The following is a 19,272-nucleotide window of genomic DNA, read 5'->3' as shown; positions in this document are numbered from 1 at the left end:
AGAGCAACGAATTAGCATAGATGAATTTAAATATCTCACTGTTGTGGCACCTAGGACACCGACTATTTTCAGAGTACCTAAGGTGCATAAATCAACAGAAAATCCACCCTTAAAACCGACAGTGGATGGGCGAGGCTCCATTACGACACCATGTGCTAAGTTTATAGATCTCAAGTATAAACAACTATTGCAAGATGAACCACACTTATGCAGAAATTCCTGGGATTTTTTGGGTAAAATGAATCAAGTCAAATACTCTGAGAAGGACTTAATTGTCACAATAGATGTGCGGGACTTGTATAGTGTTATCCATCATAACATAGCCTTAGAATAAAAACAGGCATATTTAAGAAAGAGAGGAATAGTACAGGATGAAATTAACACGTATAGAATTGTTAGAGATAATCTTAAAGAACAATTTTTTATTCTTTGAAGGTAATATTTATAAACAAAAAGGTGTAGTGATGGGGTCCCCAGTAGGATCTCTACTGGCTAACATTGTCATGCTCCAGTGGGAATATGAGCATATTTTTAACCAATGGGAATATGAGCATATTTTTAACCAACAATATAGAACATGTATGAAAATTTATTTACAATACCTGGATGAAATATTTATCATCTGGAGTGGTGATGAAAATATATTGCAGGATTTTGTGGACCACATTAACACCAGCACTGAATTTCTAAACACGTGTACAATTCTGAAAGAATGGCCTATTTAGATGTCCTGATAGAGAAGGATATGGTGAAGGCTAAATATGTGGTTAGCATATTTTGTAAGCCAACATATTCAAATACTCTCTCACAGTTTTCCAGTAACTACCCCTATAAACAAAAGAAAGTGGTTATTAAGGGACAAATGGTTAGAGCAGCACATATGAATACATGGGAATGTGATTTTAGAAAGGAATGTGAACTGCTCACAAAAATGTTTATAAAAAGGGGTTCCCCCTCTGACCTGGTACAGGAAATAATGGATGAGGCATCAACAAAAAGGGAAACTAGTGTTTTTAAACTATCCTGGCCCTAGATAATGACATAAACAGTTCTCCATTTCCCAAAGAAATGTAACAGAATAAATATACAGGGGCAATGATACCATCTTTTAATTTAGAAAGTTCCAAAATTAATTGGATTTTAAACAAGAATTGGAATGTGTTTAGGGAGAACAGCGGTCTTTGGCAAATATTAGGAGATGGGCCAACCATTATATACAGGAGAGGTCTTAACTTACAGAATATAATGGAAAAAAGACCTGTAAAACCAATACCCCATACAAGGATGATCAAATGTGGGAGGTATAGGTTCATAGGTTGGTAATAGGCTATCGGCCCTAGGGCCTATACAAGCCTAGCCATAACAATTCCCTGGCTATTTCTCCTCACACTATTTACTTCCCTGGACCCCTGTCTAGCAGGGCGACTGATGTGATTCCCTGGGGTGAATTTTCTTTCTCCCATCCAATCATCAAGGTTCCTTTTGAAGAGGGCCAAAGAGGCACTCTGCTTGACATGTATAGGCAGTTTATTCCAGAGTCTGGGGAGTCTCTGGGTCAGGAACCTATTCCTCCAGCATATTTTGTTTATTGTGATGACAAGATTTAGATCCCTGGAGCATGTGGCTCTGAGGTATTGGGATTTCTTTAAGTGTAGCATGTCCAACAGCTCTGGGTTTGACATGGCCTTGTATGTTAAGCAGAGATCGCCTTGGAGTAGATGATATGCGACAAAGTATAGCTGGAGATTTTTAAGGCGGTCAGCATAGGGCATCTGCTTTAGGCCTGTGATTCTTTTAGTGAGGTATTTCTGCGGCCTTTCCAGTTGTTGCAGATGTCTTGAGAGGTACATATCAAATGGGGCGTTGTATTCTATAATGGGTCTAATGGGGGATGAGCACAGTGGGACAAATAAATAAATAGTACATGTAAATATGAACTAGAGGGTGACAGGATTAACCTAAGAAAGAAGGATTATTTTGTAAATGGGAAATGCAACTGTGAGACTAAAGGGATCATATATAGTGCTTGCTACCAGTTCTGTGAAACCTTTTACATAGGCAAAACAGAACGAAAGCTACATAACCGCATCTACGAGCATATGTATGATGTAAATTTAAGGAGAACTACAAATGCCTTATATAAGCATATGGAACAACACTGAAGGGCATAATTTTAAATTTAGTATACTATAAAAGTTTGAAAAAAATGCACGAGGGGGTCCATGGTCCTTCCACTTGGAAAGGCAGGAGTTAATCTGGCAGATTAAGTTGGAAGCATACAGATATCTGGGCCTTAATGACATGGTTAGCATTAGTCCAATTCTTAAATTGAAATCATTGGAATGTTAAAAAAAAATATTTGACAAATGGAATATATACATTGTTTGAATTTTGAAGCTTTATGCCATGCATTTATAGAAGGACATACTTAAATAATTAGGAGGTATATTTATATTTATATTTAAGTACAAACTTTCAGATCGGAGCTGTTTTTTATTTTAATCTATGTAATAATAATAATAAAAATAAAAATATTTTTATTTTTTTCATATATATATATATATATATATATATATAGATATATATATTATATGTATTTTCTTATGACATAATTACATTATGGTGAATATATTGGTTTGCATACAAAGGGGAGAATAACATTAAGTTTTAATTATCTAATTAAAATGGGTGTGTACCTGAATGTAGCACTGCCTATTTAAAATCATGCCTTGTACGACTAAACTGTATCCGAAGAAGTTTTAATGGGAATTAAAATGAAAGCGCTTATACCTTTGTATTAAAGTGGATTAAACATTTACTACTTTTACATTGTTGCTGTGAAGCTGTGAAGATACGCTGTGGTGGTACCTCACAGCAAGAGGTTCTCCTGTTTGATTCACGGCTGGAGTGCCTTCTGTGTGGAGTCTGCATGTCCTCCCCGTGGTCGAGTGGCCTCCAAAAGATATGAGTGAATGGGCGTGCCTTCACTGAAGGTTTGGCATTGGGCTGGCAACTCGGCACCATAAAAATCTACTGCCAATCATTAGCGGATCAGAGTTCCGCTGTGGCGACCCCTAACCGGGAAAAGCCGAAAAAACAAACAAACATTGTTGCTGTGAAGATCATTTCAACCCTGTGGTCTGGTTTTACGTCTACAGTTTGCTGTTGTTCTTGTTTGTCTTTTTATCTTGTACAGTGTAATAAATGCTATGCATATTTAAAGGTAACAGCTGTTAACACTGGTGATCTGTGTTCTTCGTGTCAAAAGTTGGATGATTTGCTTACCATTGTTACAAGTAAATCTAGACGTAATGATGATAATTGTACTTGTGCAATGGCTTGGAGAACTATTGTGTCATATAAGAATGACTGGACTGATGAACTAATGTTAGGCAGAGAACAAATAGAACAGATTTAGGAAATGATGCATCTATTGTCTGCAAAGATCATTCAACTCCTATGAAACAAGACAATGCCTCTGACAACTTTGGAAATCCGGATGCAAGTATTCAGCAATCTGGGGATCCCGTTTGTTTCAAAGGAAGCAAAAAAGAAAGAAAGGAAGAAGTTCACAACAAATAACAAAGAAGAAAAATAAACTGATTAATGGCTGTAAAGGAAAGAGAATACAAAGGAAAAGGACGTCAAGTTTGTTATGTAGCATATAGATTATAGGGAATGATGATATTTTTTCTATCAGAAAACCTTCAGTCTACAGAAAAAGGCATCATTTTTCCAATGGAGAAGGTAGAAAAAAAGGAAAGGGGCAGGTGAAAGGAAGAAATCAAAATTGAAAGTGGACGGATTGAAGAACATTCCAGTAAGAAAAAAAGAAGAGAAAGACAGATGCTGACTACATGCCTCAAGCTGTGGATTTACAATACCAGATGGATGAGAATTTAATGCACAGTGAAAACAGTGAGATTAATAAGACTAATGGTGATGAAGATGTATCCTTCGTAACAACTGACAGAGCAGATATTACTGCATTAGGAGCTGAAGATTCTTCAGAGCTGGCCAGCAAAGATATTGCAATTGGAGATTCAGTTATTAGAGGAAATGATACTTACATTTGTAGAGATGATAATGAACATCGAAGAGTGTTATGCTTTCCAGGAACAAAAATACAACATGTGAGACAAGCCCTGGAACTCCTTAATGTAAGGAAGTATGGATCTGTTTTTATTCATGTTGGTACAAATGATGTCACCCGCGAGGATTCTCTGGCTGTTAGTAGGGAATAGGGTTGTCACCTTTTCACATGCCCAAAGTGGGACATTTTTGGTACAAACGTCAGATTTTGCAGGCCAAAACATACCCACAGCCAGTACAAAGGACAGAACTTCACTTTTTTGCCTAAATAAAAGCTTATTAGCATTTTAGTTACTTATTCTGTTTCTTATAACATTTAGGTGTTTCAGATAAGAATAACTGATTTATGCAACTATTACATAAAATATAGGAAATAATTTTGCCCTAAAATCTCAGGACATTTGCCATTTTTACAATTTTTTTGCAGGACACAACTGCCCAAAGAGGGACTGTCCCTCGCAAAGTGGGACAGGTGGTAACCCTAGTAGGGAACTGACAGCCCTCTTAGATAGCATTGCTTGTACTGGTGTTAGGTCACCTATAGAAAGGATAGTCAGGTCACTGTGAATGAAACGATTTTTGGGGTAAATACCTACATGGAAAAAATGTCCTGTTTTAAAAAATGGAAATGTGCAGAGCATCCAAGCCTTGTTTGGGGCAAACATGTGTTCAGACAGGATGATGTGCATTTGTCAAGATCAGAGAAGAGAATCTTGGCTGCAGATATTTTGCAGTATTTGATAAACACTAAGCAAGATTTTTGCCAGGTTGAAAATTTAACAGTTCACAGATAGCAACATTTGATGCATCTCTGATGGTAGTTAATGCTAGGAGTATTAATAATGTTTTTTTTTTTATTGGAAAATTTGCTACGTTCCCACAAGATTGATGTTTTTATTGCTTGTGAAACATGGTTAAAGAACAATGACTAGAAACCAGTTCTGTCAGGGTATAAATGTTTTTACTGTAACAGACATTCTAACAAAACATCAGGTGGAGGTGTTGTGACAGGGATTAAAGATAGTTATCAGTCCTGTGATTATTACATGTTCAATAATAACACCAATACTATAGACTGTGTAACTGTGAAAAAAAGACAACTCTGGAACAGATAACAATTGTTGGAGTGTATAGACCACCAAAGTCGAGTGCAGATGACCTAGAGGAATTCATACATTTCTTGCATGAAACACAGGAAGGAAGAATAATATTAGCTGGGGACTTAAACTTACCAGAACCAGACTGGAATAATATTGATTCAACAGCGTTAGTAAGGAAATTATTCACAATGTATATTCAGGAGGGCAATTGTTCAGATTGTAAAAAAAAACTACCACAGGATGGAACATACTAAACATTGTTTGTGTTCTCAAAGAAATTACTGCAACTTCAAATCAAGTTTTACCACCATTGATGTGCAGTGATTATGGAGATGTAAAGGTTAATTTGTTGCTAGATAATTCTGCCAAACTGAAATCTAAACCAATGCACAGAAGATTAATTATAGATTATATGGAAGCAAAACAGTCACTATGTAAAACTAAGTGGAGTGAGTTGTCCAGTGGAAAACTGCAGATGGGATGCGAAAAGTTTTGAAAGAGAAATTGTTTGAGTGCAAATAATCAAAAAAAAATGTTTAACATCAGGATCTAGGCATACAACATCAGGGGAATATATTTCCAAAAGAACAAGATATCTGATTAAGGTGAGAGACAAAAAATATAAGAAATGGAAGAGAGATCGAACTACCACTTTGAAAACTGACATAAACAAGCTGGACAAACAGATTAAGCATATTGTGAGACAAGATTAAGAAAAAATTGAAAAAAATGTATATAAAGATATTGAGTATAATAGGGAGCCTTGTTATAGATACATAAGTTGTGAAATGAGTAAATACACACAAATTGGTAAACTATGTGCAGATTCTAAAATTTATTCTCAGAAATAACAGACTATAGATATATTTACAAAATCTTATGCAAAATAGTTTGGCTCCACAATAGGGATGATAAGTTGTCCGTGAGACATCCAGGTAACTCCAGATACTGGAATCAGGTTATATTGAAAAAGAACTGCACAAACTGGATCCAAACAAAGCACAGGTAGAAGACGAAATTAGTAACAGTGACCTGAGAACACTTCAGCAAGAACTTACAGTACCGTTATATCTATTTTTCACTAGGTCATATAAATATGGGGAGATTCCTCAAGATTGGAAACATGCTCTTATTAAACCTGTCTTCAAGGGAAAGGGGAGTAGGACAAATCCAGAGTCATAGAGACCCTTAAGTCTACTTTCATGTTGTGGAAAAATAATGGAGAAGGTAATACTGGATAAGTTATTGTCCCAGCTGGATAGGTTGGGACTTGAAACCATATATCAGCATGCATATTTGTTGAAAACAGATATATTACCACCTGTAACATGATGTTCTATAAAAATATAATAACAGCTATGAATGAAAAATTGTGCTATGATGTAATTTATATAGATTTAACTTCAGCATTTGACAGGGTCATACACAAAACACTGATCAATAAATTAGAACAACTAAGTATTGATGTACTCTTGATAAGATGGATAGCTGCATGGCTTGCAAATAGGACATGGCAAGTATCATACAGCAACTGGATAGGTGAAATTCTTAGTTACAGTCAGGGTGTCTCACAGGGCTCTGTCCCAGGCTCTTACATGTTTAGATTGCATCTTTCAGATCTAACTTTTTCATCTGAGGTGTTCTACAGTCTATATGCAGCCGATCTGAAATTAGGTAAACTGATTACATGTGTTACAGATAAGGAATGTCTGCCAAATAACTTGACTAAATTGACCATTTGGGCACAGGAGAATAATATGCTGATAAATACATCAAAAACTAAACATATGAGATTTGGGAGACAGAAAATTGAAAGGTGAATATTTAATACAGCGCACAGTGATTGAAACTGTAGACTCATTTAAGGACCCATAAGGACTCATTTATATGGGTAGATTCAGCTGATTTTTCTAATCATGTCAACCAATTGGTTAATGATAGTTATAGAACTGTAGCCTGTATAAAAAGATTTATAAACTCTAGGAAATCAAAAATAATAAAGTCATTGTTTGTTAGTTACTTTAGACCCAGATCTGAGTATGGAATAACAATATGGAAACCCTATAAGAAAACAAGCATGAGTAAACTGGAAAGCGTACAGTGGAATTATACCAAGTGCTTCCATGGATGTGAAAATTTAAGTTATTATGAAAAATTAAAATATCTGAACTTGTACAGTGTCTCATAGATATTAAGAGGAGATCTTATTCAGTTATATAGAACATTTAGAGACAACTATCTCTGGGAAAGTTTGGGGTTATCAAAAAGTACTAGAGAATCATCAAACAACCTATGTAGATTATTTAGGAATGAGAAGTGTACTAATTGGTTCTCTGACAGAATAGCCGATGCACAGAACAGACTACCAATTACATTAAAGCAAGTACTAGTTTAGATATTTTTAAGAACGGCCTGGACACTTATTTTGGGAACAAGTGTTTTGGTAAATTGGCAGGCTAGAAGGGCATTAATGCCCGTGCTTGAAATATTTGTATGTATGTATGTATGTATGCATGTATCTATGTAAATGGTGTTTGGGTAATATGACGGTATTTATAATTAAATCTTTAGGATGAGTTAGGAGAGTAAATAAAGGATGGACTAGATAACAGAGAAAGGTATGATAAAATAAGAAGTAATAAAAGCTGCATATTTCTCTCTACATAGCATTTTGAGTGTGAATAGTGTACAGAACCTTAAAATGGAAGTTTATGAGCATTAAAGAAGATTCATGGGTAATTATGGATTGTATATGTGGTAACAGGGTTACAACAATAAGTACTATTGTCTCTGATTGCTTCAGAGTCTTTAAACTAGAGTCTCTTTGCAGTTATAGTATTTCTGTGAATTAATTTTATATAGACACAATAAGGCATCTAAAAACTATTGTTGCTGCATGCTGGTAAAATAAAAACAGCTTTGTTAACTGTACTTTTAAAAAGTTAACTAATCAAAGTCTGGAGGTTTAGTGCAGATGATTAAGACATAACAGCTGGTAATGAATGTCATGTTATTGTCCTGGATTTGGCTCTCGTTTAAAACTGTCTTAGTCTAAGCAAGTCCATAATCGGAAAGTGCTCCTCGGACACCTATGTAGAAAGTGGGATTACCAAATTAACAAATAAAAAGTGACTAACTCTGGCTGAATATATTCTTTCCTAATAATAATTCTTTCATTGTCATCTAACCTAATAATATAATCTGGCACATTAGCCCCGGCTAGAATTATTTCTTATGGTTATTTCCTTAAGGACATTGTTTTGTTTCTAAAAAAGTGCAGCTTTAATAGGTCTTTTTATAGTTTGAAAATTTTCTGCGAATTTGAAGGTGCTGTAAATTACTAGGTGCTGCAGCTACTTGGGTACTGCTAAGTGAGAGTGTCATACACTACTTGTTTTAGTTAAGATGCCCAACTGTAACAGCATGTATTAGGGTTTGTTAGCTGATTTGAGGTTCAAGCCCTTTAGTTTCCTCGCAGTCCCTGCTGCGGTGCTTCTAAAACTGATTAACTTGCAGAAATAAATCACTTTGGCAGTCGCATGCAAATCCACTGAAAGACAGAATCCACCACTATTTGTATAAAAATGTTAACTTCCTCAGCTTCTGTTCTGAATGTAGTCATTTCTGACTTGTTTTTGTTCCCTAAATACTCCTCTAATGTCACAAATTTGACTATGTTTCATTACTTTAACTACCAAAACAACCAAACACTCTTTCAGAGTTACATTAGACATTTCTCAGGTTAGCCATGTGGGTGCTATAGATGCTGTTTCTTCATGATGTTAATGTTATGTATGTGGTTGTGGTTTTGATTCAGGTTGCTTGCAGACTGTTGCTGATCTCCTGGTGGTGGATCACAAAGTGTATGGAATGACCAATGACCCTATCAACCTGGCTCTGAGGAGATACACAGGAATGGTCCTTACAAACCTGACATTTGGTGATGTTGTCAATAAGGTGAGGAATCTATTCCTTAGCTAGTAATAGTAAACTTAATTCTACTAACCTTACATGCCTACAACAAAAACAGATATATTTATACAAAAAATGAGACTATTTCTGCAGTATATGGTTTACATCATTAATATCTGTTAGTTTTGTCTTAATAGCCATTTTTTAGTACCATGACTTCTACAGAGAAGTATGAATACATGTTTGACTGCTATTCTTATTTTTAGCTCGACTCCATCCTTAACCATCAAGTTTCCCTAAACCCTACAGTTGCATTCTTTCCCCACTGACTGCCCAAAGCTGCTTCTTTCCACCACATCTAGCTGACTCCTTATGGCCAAGGTCTGCTACTTGGACAGACTGCCTATTGTCCAGTATTTTGGTGCAGTGATTAATTTTTGTGACTTTTTTAGTGCAGTGAAATACTTTTTGAAGTTGTATATTTCTTTTTCAGTCATCACTAACACACACACACACACACACACACACACACACACACACACACACACACACACACACACACACACACACACACACACCAGGGCGTGTACATTTGTAAGGGGGAAACAGTAATCAAATTACTTTAGAAAAGGTAATAATTACAGTAACATGCTTTCTATTCAGTTAATGGTGCTGAAACTGCTTAAAGAAATTACTGCAGGGACTTCTTTAAATGGAGGTTATTGTCATTTTGATATCCTGTTTGAGATATTTAGTTCGAGAAGGAAGAGTTCAAAATCAATTCAATGATTTGCAGTGGGATTGGTGTAATGATCTTCACCTCATAGACAATGATTTGATTCTAACATTGGGCTTAAAATAGCCCTTCAGGACAGTTAGTTTAGTATTTACCTATGATTCTCTTAATTTTTCAGTTACATTTCTAGGCCTAGGCCACACTCCAAGTTTGCTTATGCCTATGCCACCTAGCTGTAACTGTGTAATACCTGAAGCACTCTGTGTTCTGGCAATCTTGTTTTCTAGATGCAGGCAATAATTTGGGTGGCTGAAGAGATGTAGAAACAGGCAAAGAAAGCAAACAGATTTTTCATCAGAGTACATATGCAAGGCTAAATAGAGCAGTTCACTGTCTCAGGAAAAATTGAGCCACATTCAGTTTCATGACCAATATATTAAAATCTTCAAACATCTCAGGCCACTAAAGTGCCAAGATGGTTATTCTTGGCTTGAAGATGAAAGGAAATAAGTTGTTAGTGTGCCTACTTCCAAATTACCCTATCACCAGGGCTATTTCCTTCTGGGCTGGTATGTCCAATATTGACCTTTTCTGTTATAGAAGGCCTATATGTTCCATACTCCTTCTTCTTCTCCTTCGTCTTCATTTACATACTGACTACCAGATGTCGTGGCTCTTCTGCCACCTTGAGGACTATAGCTAGTATTTACATAAGGGTAGACACCAGCTGCGTAATACCTGACTGATAATTAGCGTTTGATTAAATATACAAGCTGCACTACACATCAATCAGCTTTTCAAATGGAGGAATGCACTATATAGTCAAAGTTTTGAGTAACACACTTCCTTTCTTTTTTAAAAAGAACATAAAACATGTTTCAAAGTATTTCGCAGGGGGTTGCCCTGACATTCCTACTATATATATATATATATATATATATATATATATATTTGGTGTGTATTATAACACTGAAGTTTCAAAACTTCAAATGTTTTAATATTGAACCCTATTAAGTTAAAGCTTAAAACATCGAACATACAGAACAGCAATGTTTTTCTTAGGGAAAAAATTAGCTGTTCCAAAACACATACACACAACTCAAGTACACCAAACAAACAGCAATCCACACACATACACCTAAAATCTTACACCTAACCCTACACTAAACTATACACTCACCACTAACTATCCACTTACCTTAAACCAAACCCTAACCCTAAGGTCCGTCACTATCACACACTCACCTCACCCGCGCCCTAACCCTAACTCATCTACCCCGCCCTAACCCTCACGTCCACACAATGGCACACATACCTATCCCACTCCCTAACCCTAACTCACCTAACCCGTCCTAACCCTCACGTCCTCACAATCGCACACATACCTAACCCGCACCCTAACCCTAACTCTAACTAACCTAACCCGCACTCAATCGCACACTTACCTGAACCCGACCCATAACTTTCCACCACAGCACTGGAAATACAGAAGCAACAGAAACGGACAACTGAATTATTTCCCTATGAACAAATTTGGTTTCCTGTTGCTTCGATATTTTCAGCTTTCGCTGAATAGGGTTCGATATTAGAACATTCGAAGCTTTGAAACTTTTATGTTCTAATATAGATATATATATATATATATATATATATATATATATATATATATATACTAACTCTTAAGTTTACAGTGGTAAATGTAAACTCAGTGTTAGGATATGTAACAAGCAGGTGTGTGGGAGGGAGATTTTTTATATGGTGTGTATGCATACCTCTCAACAGTCCCTGAATTCATCTAATGTTTGTTTCTCTGTCCTCATAAAATGATTTTCTGGTAAATCACTGAGGATTACTGTCAATCAGTTATGCCAGACATAAGAGATGCATACTTTATATTGTTCTGAAAATGCATGTTGATGGAAAACTTGTTGTTCTATTAAATGAATTAGAGTAATACTTAAAATTGTTCCTGGTTTTGGGCCTTTGCCCCCCCCCCAATTATTTTAGCTTTATCCAGAATTCTTAAGCAAAGAAAGTGACAAGTATGTTTGTAAAGTTAAATAATGTTTGCCTATTTACACATCTAATCAGGAATTCAACTATTTGCTGCATTCATCCACTTGAATTGTCAACCATTTCTCATTTCTTCAGTTTGTAATTGATTAAATGTAGTTCAAGCTCAGCTGCATGATGTATACAGACAATAGTTATGGGAGTGCAGCCCAAGGGAGAAAAAAAATTAAAATAAAAAAAAAATCAATGGTTTCTCGTATTCTACATGCTTCATTTGGGTGGTTATTTAAGATAATGTTGTAAGTTAAATATTTTAAGTATAATGTTTTTGAATCAACTATTTTTCATAACAATGGTGAACAAAAAAGTGATTTGTGACACCCATGCACTGGCCCGGTAATCAAGGATCCTCAATCCTTACCAATAGCACCAGTGAGGGATGTACACATTGGGAGGATGACAAGTACACACACAATAAAGTACAATTTCCCTTAAGAGCACACAGAGATCACAGTCAGTCTGGGAGATGGTTTCTCCCTCTTTCCCCAGATTCCCAGTAAGACTCCCCACTGGCACAGCTATAGGGTTATGATCTCAGCTGATGGGTCAAGCCAAGACCTCCAGCACCCACTCTGACCAACCAGTGCTTCGTGTCCCTGCCCAAGTAGCACACACACACACACACACACACACACACACACACACACACACACACACACACACACACACACACACATGCACACTTTTAGATTTGACTCATATACAAATGCACTGATACTCCTGGGGAAGGCTGACACAGGTTTAATAGCAATGCCCCCCTCTGCCTAGACTATAAGGTAGTTAGCACTGCCAACCATCCCCTACTTATCAGCTACTTAAGGCCCTTGCAAAGGGTGACCAATCCTACTGTGTAATGTTACTGTTATCCAAATAGTAAATGTGACCAAGACTTTCAAGGCTATTTAGGAGTAGCCTGTACAGTGTCACCAAATACATATGCAAGTACTCTCAGATCATAAATATCTCTAAACAAACCAGACACAGTTAAAAGGCTTAATTATATTTAATAATAAATAATACAAGAACAATTAATACTTAAACAACACAGTAACTACAGAGTTCAGAATCACAGGAAATATTTTAAAACAACATTGCAGGACAGTCTCAAATAAATACAGAAAACATCTAAACTAGTCTTTACTATATTCCTATCTATATCTAAAATATATTATGCCCTAAATAACTTACTTACAGAGCAAGGCAAATACAGATGATGGATATTTCTAGGTCCCAGACAAGATGCAAAAATGCACAGTCTTTCTCTGAGACGGTTCTTAAATTAATAATCAAAATTACTGCTGGATTAGCTCAGATGACGTCTTTCTTTGTCACCTGCCTTCAGTTCCTAGGCTAACAGAAACTTAACAAAATTTAACATTTCTCTGTGAAAAAAACACATCTCTCAGATATTTGCTCAGAACCTGAAGTTGTAAAACAAACACTTTTACATTTGAAGCCTAGTCATTGTTTTTGTTTCAAGATAATAGGAAAACCTCTAGCTCTAGAAATTGTGTCTGCTTGCTGCACTGAAACTGAGATAACACAATCATAAAACACTTTACTTACAACTTATTTTCTTGAAGGTTTGCAAGTTAGCTCTGTATGTTCCAGCTTCTACCATAAATATATACATTTGCATAGGTATATAGTTTATATGCATTTCTGTTCTTTTCCAGTAGGTACACTGTGGTTACATTCCTGAAGCTCAGTACATAACATACAGTTCTCTTACATTTGTAAGACAAGCATATAAATCATATTACTATTCTCAAATGACATATGATTATTTACAAAATTCCAGATAGCTGGGCTGGCAGTGTCACATTTTTATATAAATCATATTAATATTTTCAAGTGGCATATAATTATTTACAATATTCCAGATAGCTGAACTGGTAATATTTCCCTAGAGTTACAGAGGCATTGTTTAGTAAGATGCAAATGGACTTTATGTGTAGTCATAGATCATGTGTTTGGAGAATAAAATAACAAGCAAAGTTGTGAAATGGATCAAATCACACATTCAAACACTTATACATGCAGAAGGAGCAGTATAAAGTGTCATGTCCATACCATGAAAACAACAGAATGAAATTACATAACTAAACACAGATATTCATATCAAGATGTATGAGGAGGTAAAAAAACTAACTCTGCATATGAAGTTATTTGACTTCAGTGTGCTCTCTAAGGAGCATAACCTTATTACATTGAATATTTTTATATTGCCAACACATGCCCAACTGCATGAAGAATCAGTTATTCTTGTTTTGCTATAAAATACTTATTACATATGCTATAACACAATGCTATAAAATACTTATTACACATGCTGTAACACAATCTGTCATGCCTACATATGGCCATGGCTTGTATTTGGTTGACCCGTGTACTATATTTCCTCAGTTGTATACCACAGTTGCTAGCTGTTTCACATTACTGCTTTTCCATTTTGTCTACCCTTCTTCTTCCTATCTTAACATACTTAATGACCATTCCTAATACAGACTTTGCTTTGTTTAGGTTTTGTTTAATTGGATACACTGACAAAAATGTTGGTAGAGGAGAGAAAAGGAGATTTAGAATCTGAGTTGAACACAAGGCATCTATTTCAGAGTGAAAAAGCAGAGAATAAAAACTAAAAAAACTTGTCAGTTGTTCAGCAGTCATAAAGGTATTATTAGAATGATTGAACGAATAGGCTGGACTAATGCTTTAGTGGACAGTCTTGTTACTTGGAGGGGAGAGGGAGGTCAAGTAGAATGTAAACAAATGAACTCAGGTGAAAATCCCTATAGACCTCCATAAGAGAGCCTGCACTAATGAATATTTGGTAATATGTGAAGAATAATATTCCAGTGGTATAACATTTTTGGCTGAAGCCCTAATTTTATCAGACAAAAGAACTCCTGCTACAGTAAAAGCACCCTCCTACCAATGGTTTCACCCTCTTACAATTAAAGAACTCCCCTACTAATGGTTTCATCTTTGTCCAAAAGCAGTTTGACCTGTACTTTGAAGCTTTCATCTTTTCTGGCATGCTCTGCAGGCATGTTTATGAATTCCTAACTACTGGTACCAAGTTGTAGGGAGACGTGAAAAGAGGAAAATGTCTAGAGAAGCTTTAGAATACAGCTAGTAGCTGCTAACCTGACATATCCTTTAACAGTTGCCAGTCTTCCTGGGTCAGTTACATTGCATAATGTGAAAGCTCAAAGAGACAGTTTGTCTTAATCTAGTCCCTCTGTTTCTGTATAATCTATTACTTAGGTGCTGATACTAACAGTGCTGGGTTGCTCAACCCCTTCACGTGTCCGTATGGCTTCAAAATTCCCTACCCACTTATACAATCCTTTCCAAGGGTCCTCAACTCTCCTGCTGAAAAAAAAAATCTTAGCTCTGGATTACTGTTAGTACCCTGCATATTCACTTTATCCCCTCCCCCTTTGCCCTTGTGTCACAATTCCACTCTTTCATTTTTTGCATGTAACACCCTGTGCACCCATACCATATTCCCTGTCCAGTTCACACTCTTTAATTATACAGTTTCACACAGTAGTCATGTTCCTTTCTCTTTATCCCGATTGATGACCGTTGCGGCCTTACTTTGGATGCTTTACAGTTGTATCCCGTCCTTTTTCTTTCATGGTTTTAGAACTAGAAGCAGTAGTACACATGTAGTCTCATCAGCATGTGAATGAGTGGGAGTGCAGCTTTCTTAACTCTGCACTCTTTACCACATAGAATACAACCAGGCATTATGTTAGTAGTCCCTATTGTCTATACTTCGGCTGTTTGCCCACAGCTGTTGTTATTATTACACTTAGATCTTTTTTCAATCACCATCCCTTCTAGATTAGCATTCCCTAATTAATATGTGGCCTTTAGGTGGTCATTACCACAATACAAAGCTCTACAGTTACCTACACCATATCCTCATATGCCACATCTCTGGTCACCTGTACAGGATTTTCAGGTCCCTTTTCAAGCTCCTCCTCTCTTCTCTTTCAGGATTGTGGTTCCAGTTTTTATCATCTGCAAACAGATTCAGTCTGTTAAAACATTATGCTGAATATTGGAGGCTTGGTATTGATCCCTGGGCATTGTGCTCATCACTTTCCTTGCCTCTCAAACCCTTTGCCTGACCATCACCATCTGAATGCTTCTTCACATCCTTTCCCTGTTCCCTTCATGTTTCTGTCATAATCATAGTCCTTTTGGCTTATCAAGATGTTTTTTAATGTAGCACTAAGGCAAAGTCCAGAGAGACCACATTTACTGGAACGTTCTTATTCAGCTCTTCTGTAGACCAATCACAGAAGTGCAAGTTTGAGTAGCAGCTCTTCTAGAACAAGGGTATAGTTAGGCACACACCACATAAGCCAAGGTGCACTATTTTGTAGCTATTTATTTAAACAATGACTCCTCCTCTGCCAGTAGAACAATGCAGATAAACCAATGTACAATCAGCTGCAGCACCACCAGCCATGCATGCCAAGTTGCATTATTGTTTCCTCTTGGTGGCTAATAACTGTGAAATTTCAGATGAATTAAACCCCATGAAACTAATTTATTTGTGGTATATTTTGACTTGCTGTACCCAAATTATTTTAAAATCTTGATAGCATTATTTTTTTATTATTTTTAATGGCTTCTTGAGTATCAAATAGTATTATTGTTTCTTTTTCTTTTCGTGATTTTTAGACAGATCCTGCTCACATGTGGCCTCATTTTAGTCAGTAAATTGACCAAACTGAGAGAGAGAGAGAGATAAAGGGAGACTTGAGGGCAGATCTGACCATGCTAGATACACTTAAGAACAAGATCATGAACTTTTTAATGTGCTCATTGAGCTCTGCGCTTAGGGTGAGTCCCCCCTTTTCAAGTCTGTCACTCCACTTGTTAAATTGGGCTGGCTATACATAAGCAGGACCTCTCTAAAGCTAAGAAAATAAAAAAGAAACATGAAGCTATTTGGAACCAGTGGAAAAGCATTAGTAAAACCAATAAAGTAGGTGTCCAGACCACATTTAGACTGAAGCATGACCCAGTGCTGTAGAGATAGAACAGCTGGATATTAGGGTTCCTTTCCAATCGCACTTTCAGTCTGTCAACAGTCAACAGTCAACAAGAAGAGATCAAATGTTTGGGAGATGCACTTGTAAGGGAATGAGGCTGGATTTTGGAACTTGGCATACAATTCCATACGTCTTGGTTGTGACTCTACTCTTGATAGTGAAGCTTTGTACGTTTGGCCTTGGAACATATCTCTCAACTTCTCTGTTCTAGAATTCTGGAAAAGCCAAACATAAAGGAGGAACAAAGCCCAAATATTTTTAAATATCACTATAATTCACATAAATAGTTAATAGAAAAAAAATAAAAAGTATTAAGCCCTAATGTCATGCATTATTGATGGACTGGCTGTAATCCTCTATGATTTACCAGAAAATCATTTATTTTCAGGGGCTAGGGAAAAAAATATGAGGCAACATTAGGGACATTCTGCAAAATTCTGGACACTTGAGAGGTATTCCATGAAGGTGGTCTTTAATAAGGCCTAAAGACTTTCTATTGTCATTCTATCAGCTTCACAATTAGTAACTTCAGGGTGACTGGCCCCTACTGACTGAATGCATAGAAATTAAAAGTGTCTGCCTTTCCTGATACAGATGAATAGTGAACAGGTCACTGTAACTGTAGAAGATAGGTGTAAATCTATCACAAATGGAAGACAAAGTGGTTACAGGAGGGAAGATAAACTACTTAGGCAGTCCGGCTTTAGCAAAAATACAAAATAAAAAGTATGGAAAACTTCTGACTATCACCAGTTTAAACTTGCAGTTTGCGAGGGACACTACTACTGCTGCATTTTTTTTTCACTTAGCATTGATGAACAGTGGTTTTATCTTAAATGAGTCCATCCCACTCGGACAGGACCTTGCCAGGATTTTCTGTTTTATTGTACACTGCTCAATTTAATAAATCTAAATCTTTTTTTTTTTTTTACTCCCAGTCTTCCTTCATTATTCCTGGCCCGGCTGTTGTGCCCCGTCCTTACTGGTTCAACCAGGTCAACCATGCCCCCTCAGACTTAGTCTGGTAATTGCAGAGATCAGTCATGAATTGCAGGAAACAGGACTTGGAATAACTAAGCTTCCATCTGGGGGGGGGTACTTTTGCTTACCCTTTTACTCCCCCCATGGCAGTGTAGTATGGTCCTGGGGGGATGTGCCAAGCTCCACTGCCCCCGCTGACTATGCCTCCTTTTGGCAACGTTCCAAGCCTCTATCAGGTATCATTGTCTGGCGATGTACATGTACCACCCTCCTTCTCAGGAAGGGCACATTCATCTACTCCTCCCTCCCTGCCTCTCTTCGAGTCACCCTGGAGCTAATCGAACCCAGATCGCCTGCAAGTCCTGACACCTGTCATTAAAGTGTAACATCATGAGTTGACGTAAAACTATACATCATTTCAGTTGTCAGACTTGACCTACTCAGGTACTAGTCACATGGGAGGGAGCATGGACGAATAGCCTGCTTAGATGTACACCAGCTACTCATGAGGTCTGAAGATGGGTAAAAGCATTTGAAGTCTAGTGGAGCAGGAAGGCAGAAGAAACTGGAGAAAAATGCAGAAACATGACTGTTCTATTAAGTTTTTGTTGCTTTTATATAATTTTAGTTATAAAGATCAGTTGTAATTGTTTTCCTTTCAAAGGAAGTCTTCAGTAATCTATTCTTATTTTATCTTCTGATGTTGAACTGTTATTTTTGTTGTTAAAGTAATGAAAAAATAGCATTACGGAGAGACTGCTGCTCTGTATAAGTTTTATTATTTGGGTGAGACTGGTATTTCCATCTCATATACTCTTAACAATGCAACTAACTGCCTTGACAGTTAACACTAATTTTAGGCTGGCCAACACATATGACTGAAGACAGCTAACATCTGCATATGATTATGGGGGAGGCTGCATGCATAGATGGGGTTAACTGAACAGGCTTTGTCTGTTTCAGCTTTTTTTTTTTTTGGGGGGGGGCTAACACTGAGTCTGAATGAATGTTAATAATTTTGTTTAACTGCTTTTTTTGCAGGCCTGTTTGTGCTCCAAAAAGGGATGTATGCAGGCAATAGTGTCACATCTGGCCTTGGACAATGAAGAGTTACAGCAGGTAAAGTTAAAGAGTGTCTTTGCTGCCATGGAAACATTTATTAAATTGTAGCTAACAAACTCTGGAACCATGGTTTTTGGGGGAGTCCCTAGTGCCCTTGAAAAGCCATAGAAAAGGTAAAAGATAAGTTATGTAGTATTATAAAAGCTGCTGCTGAGGTTAGTAGTGAGTATTTGCACAG

The 19,272-nt window shown here is 36.8% G+C and overlaps 1 protein-coding gene across 1 annotated transcript in view; it reads left to right on the top strand.

The window, feature by feature from the left end:
* Positions 1-19,272, top strand: part of APC2 (APC regulator of WNT signaling pathway 2) — a 788,186-nt gene that overhangs the window by 692,879 nt on the left and 76,035 nt on the right. Inside the window, exons 11-12 of the mRNA XM_044053997.1 lie at positions 9,010-9,149; positions 19,014-19,091. Coding sequence (XP_043909932.1) covers positions 9,010-9,149; positions 19,014-19,091 — 218 coding nt within the window. The remainder of the gene's footprint in view (positions 1-9,009; positions 9,150-19,013; positions 19,092-19,272) is intronic.

The sequence above is a fragment of the Protopterus annectens genome, chromosome 13.part0 (assembly GCF_019279795.1).
Source record: "Protopterus annectens isolate FY-2018-M chromosome 13.part0, PAN1.0, whole genome shotgun sequence".
NCBI lineage: Eukaryota > Metazoa > Chordata > Ceratodontiformes > Protopteridae > Protopterus > Protopterus annectens.
This window is presented reverse-complemented; position numbering and strand designations above follow the sequence as displayed.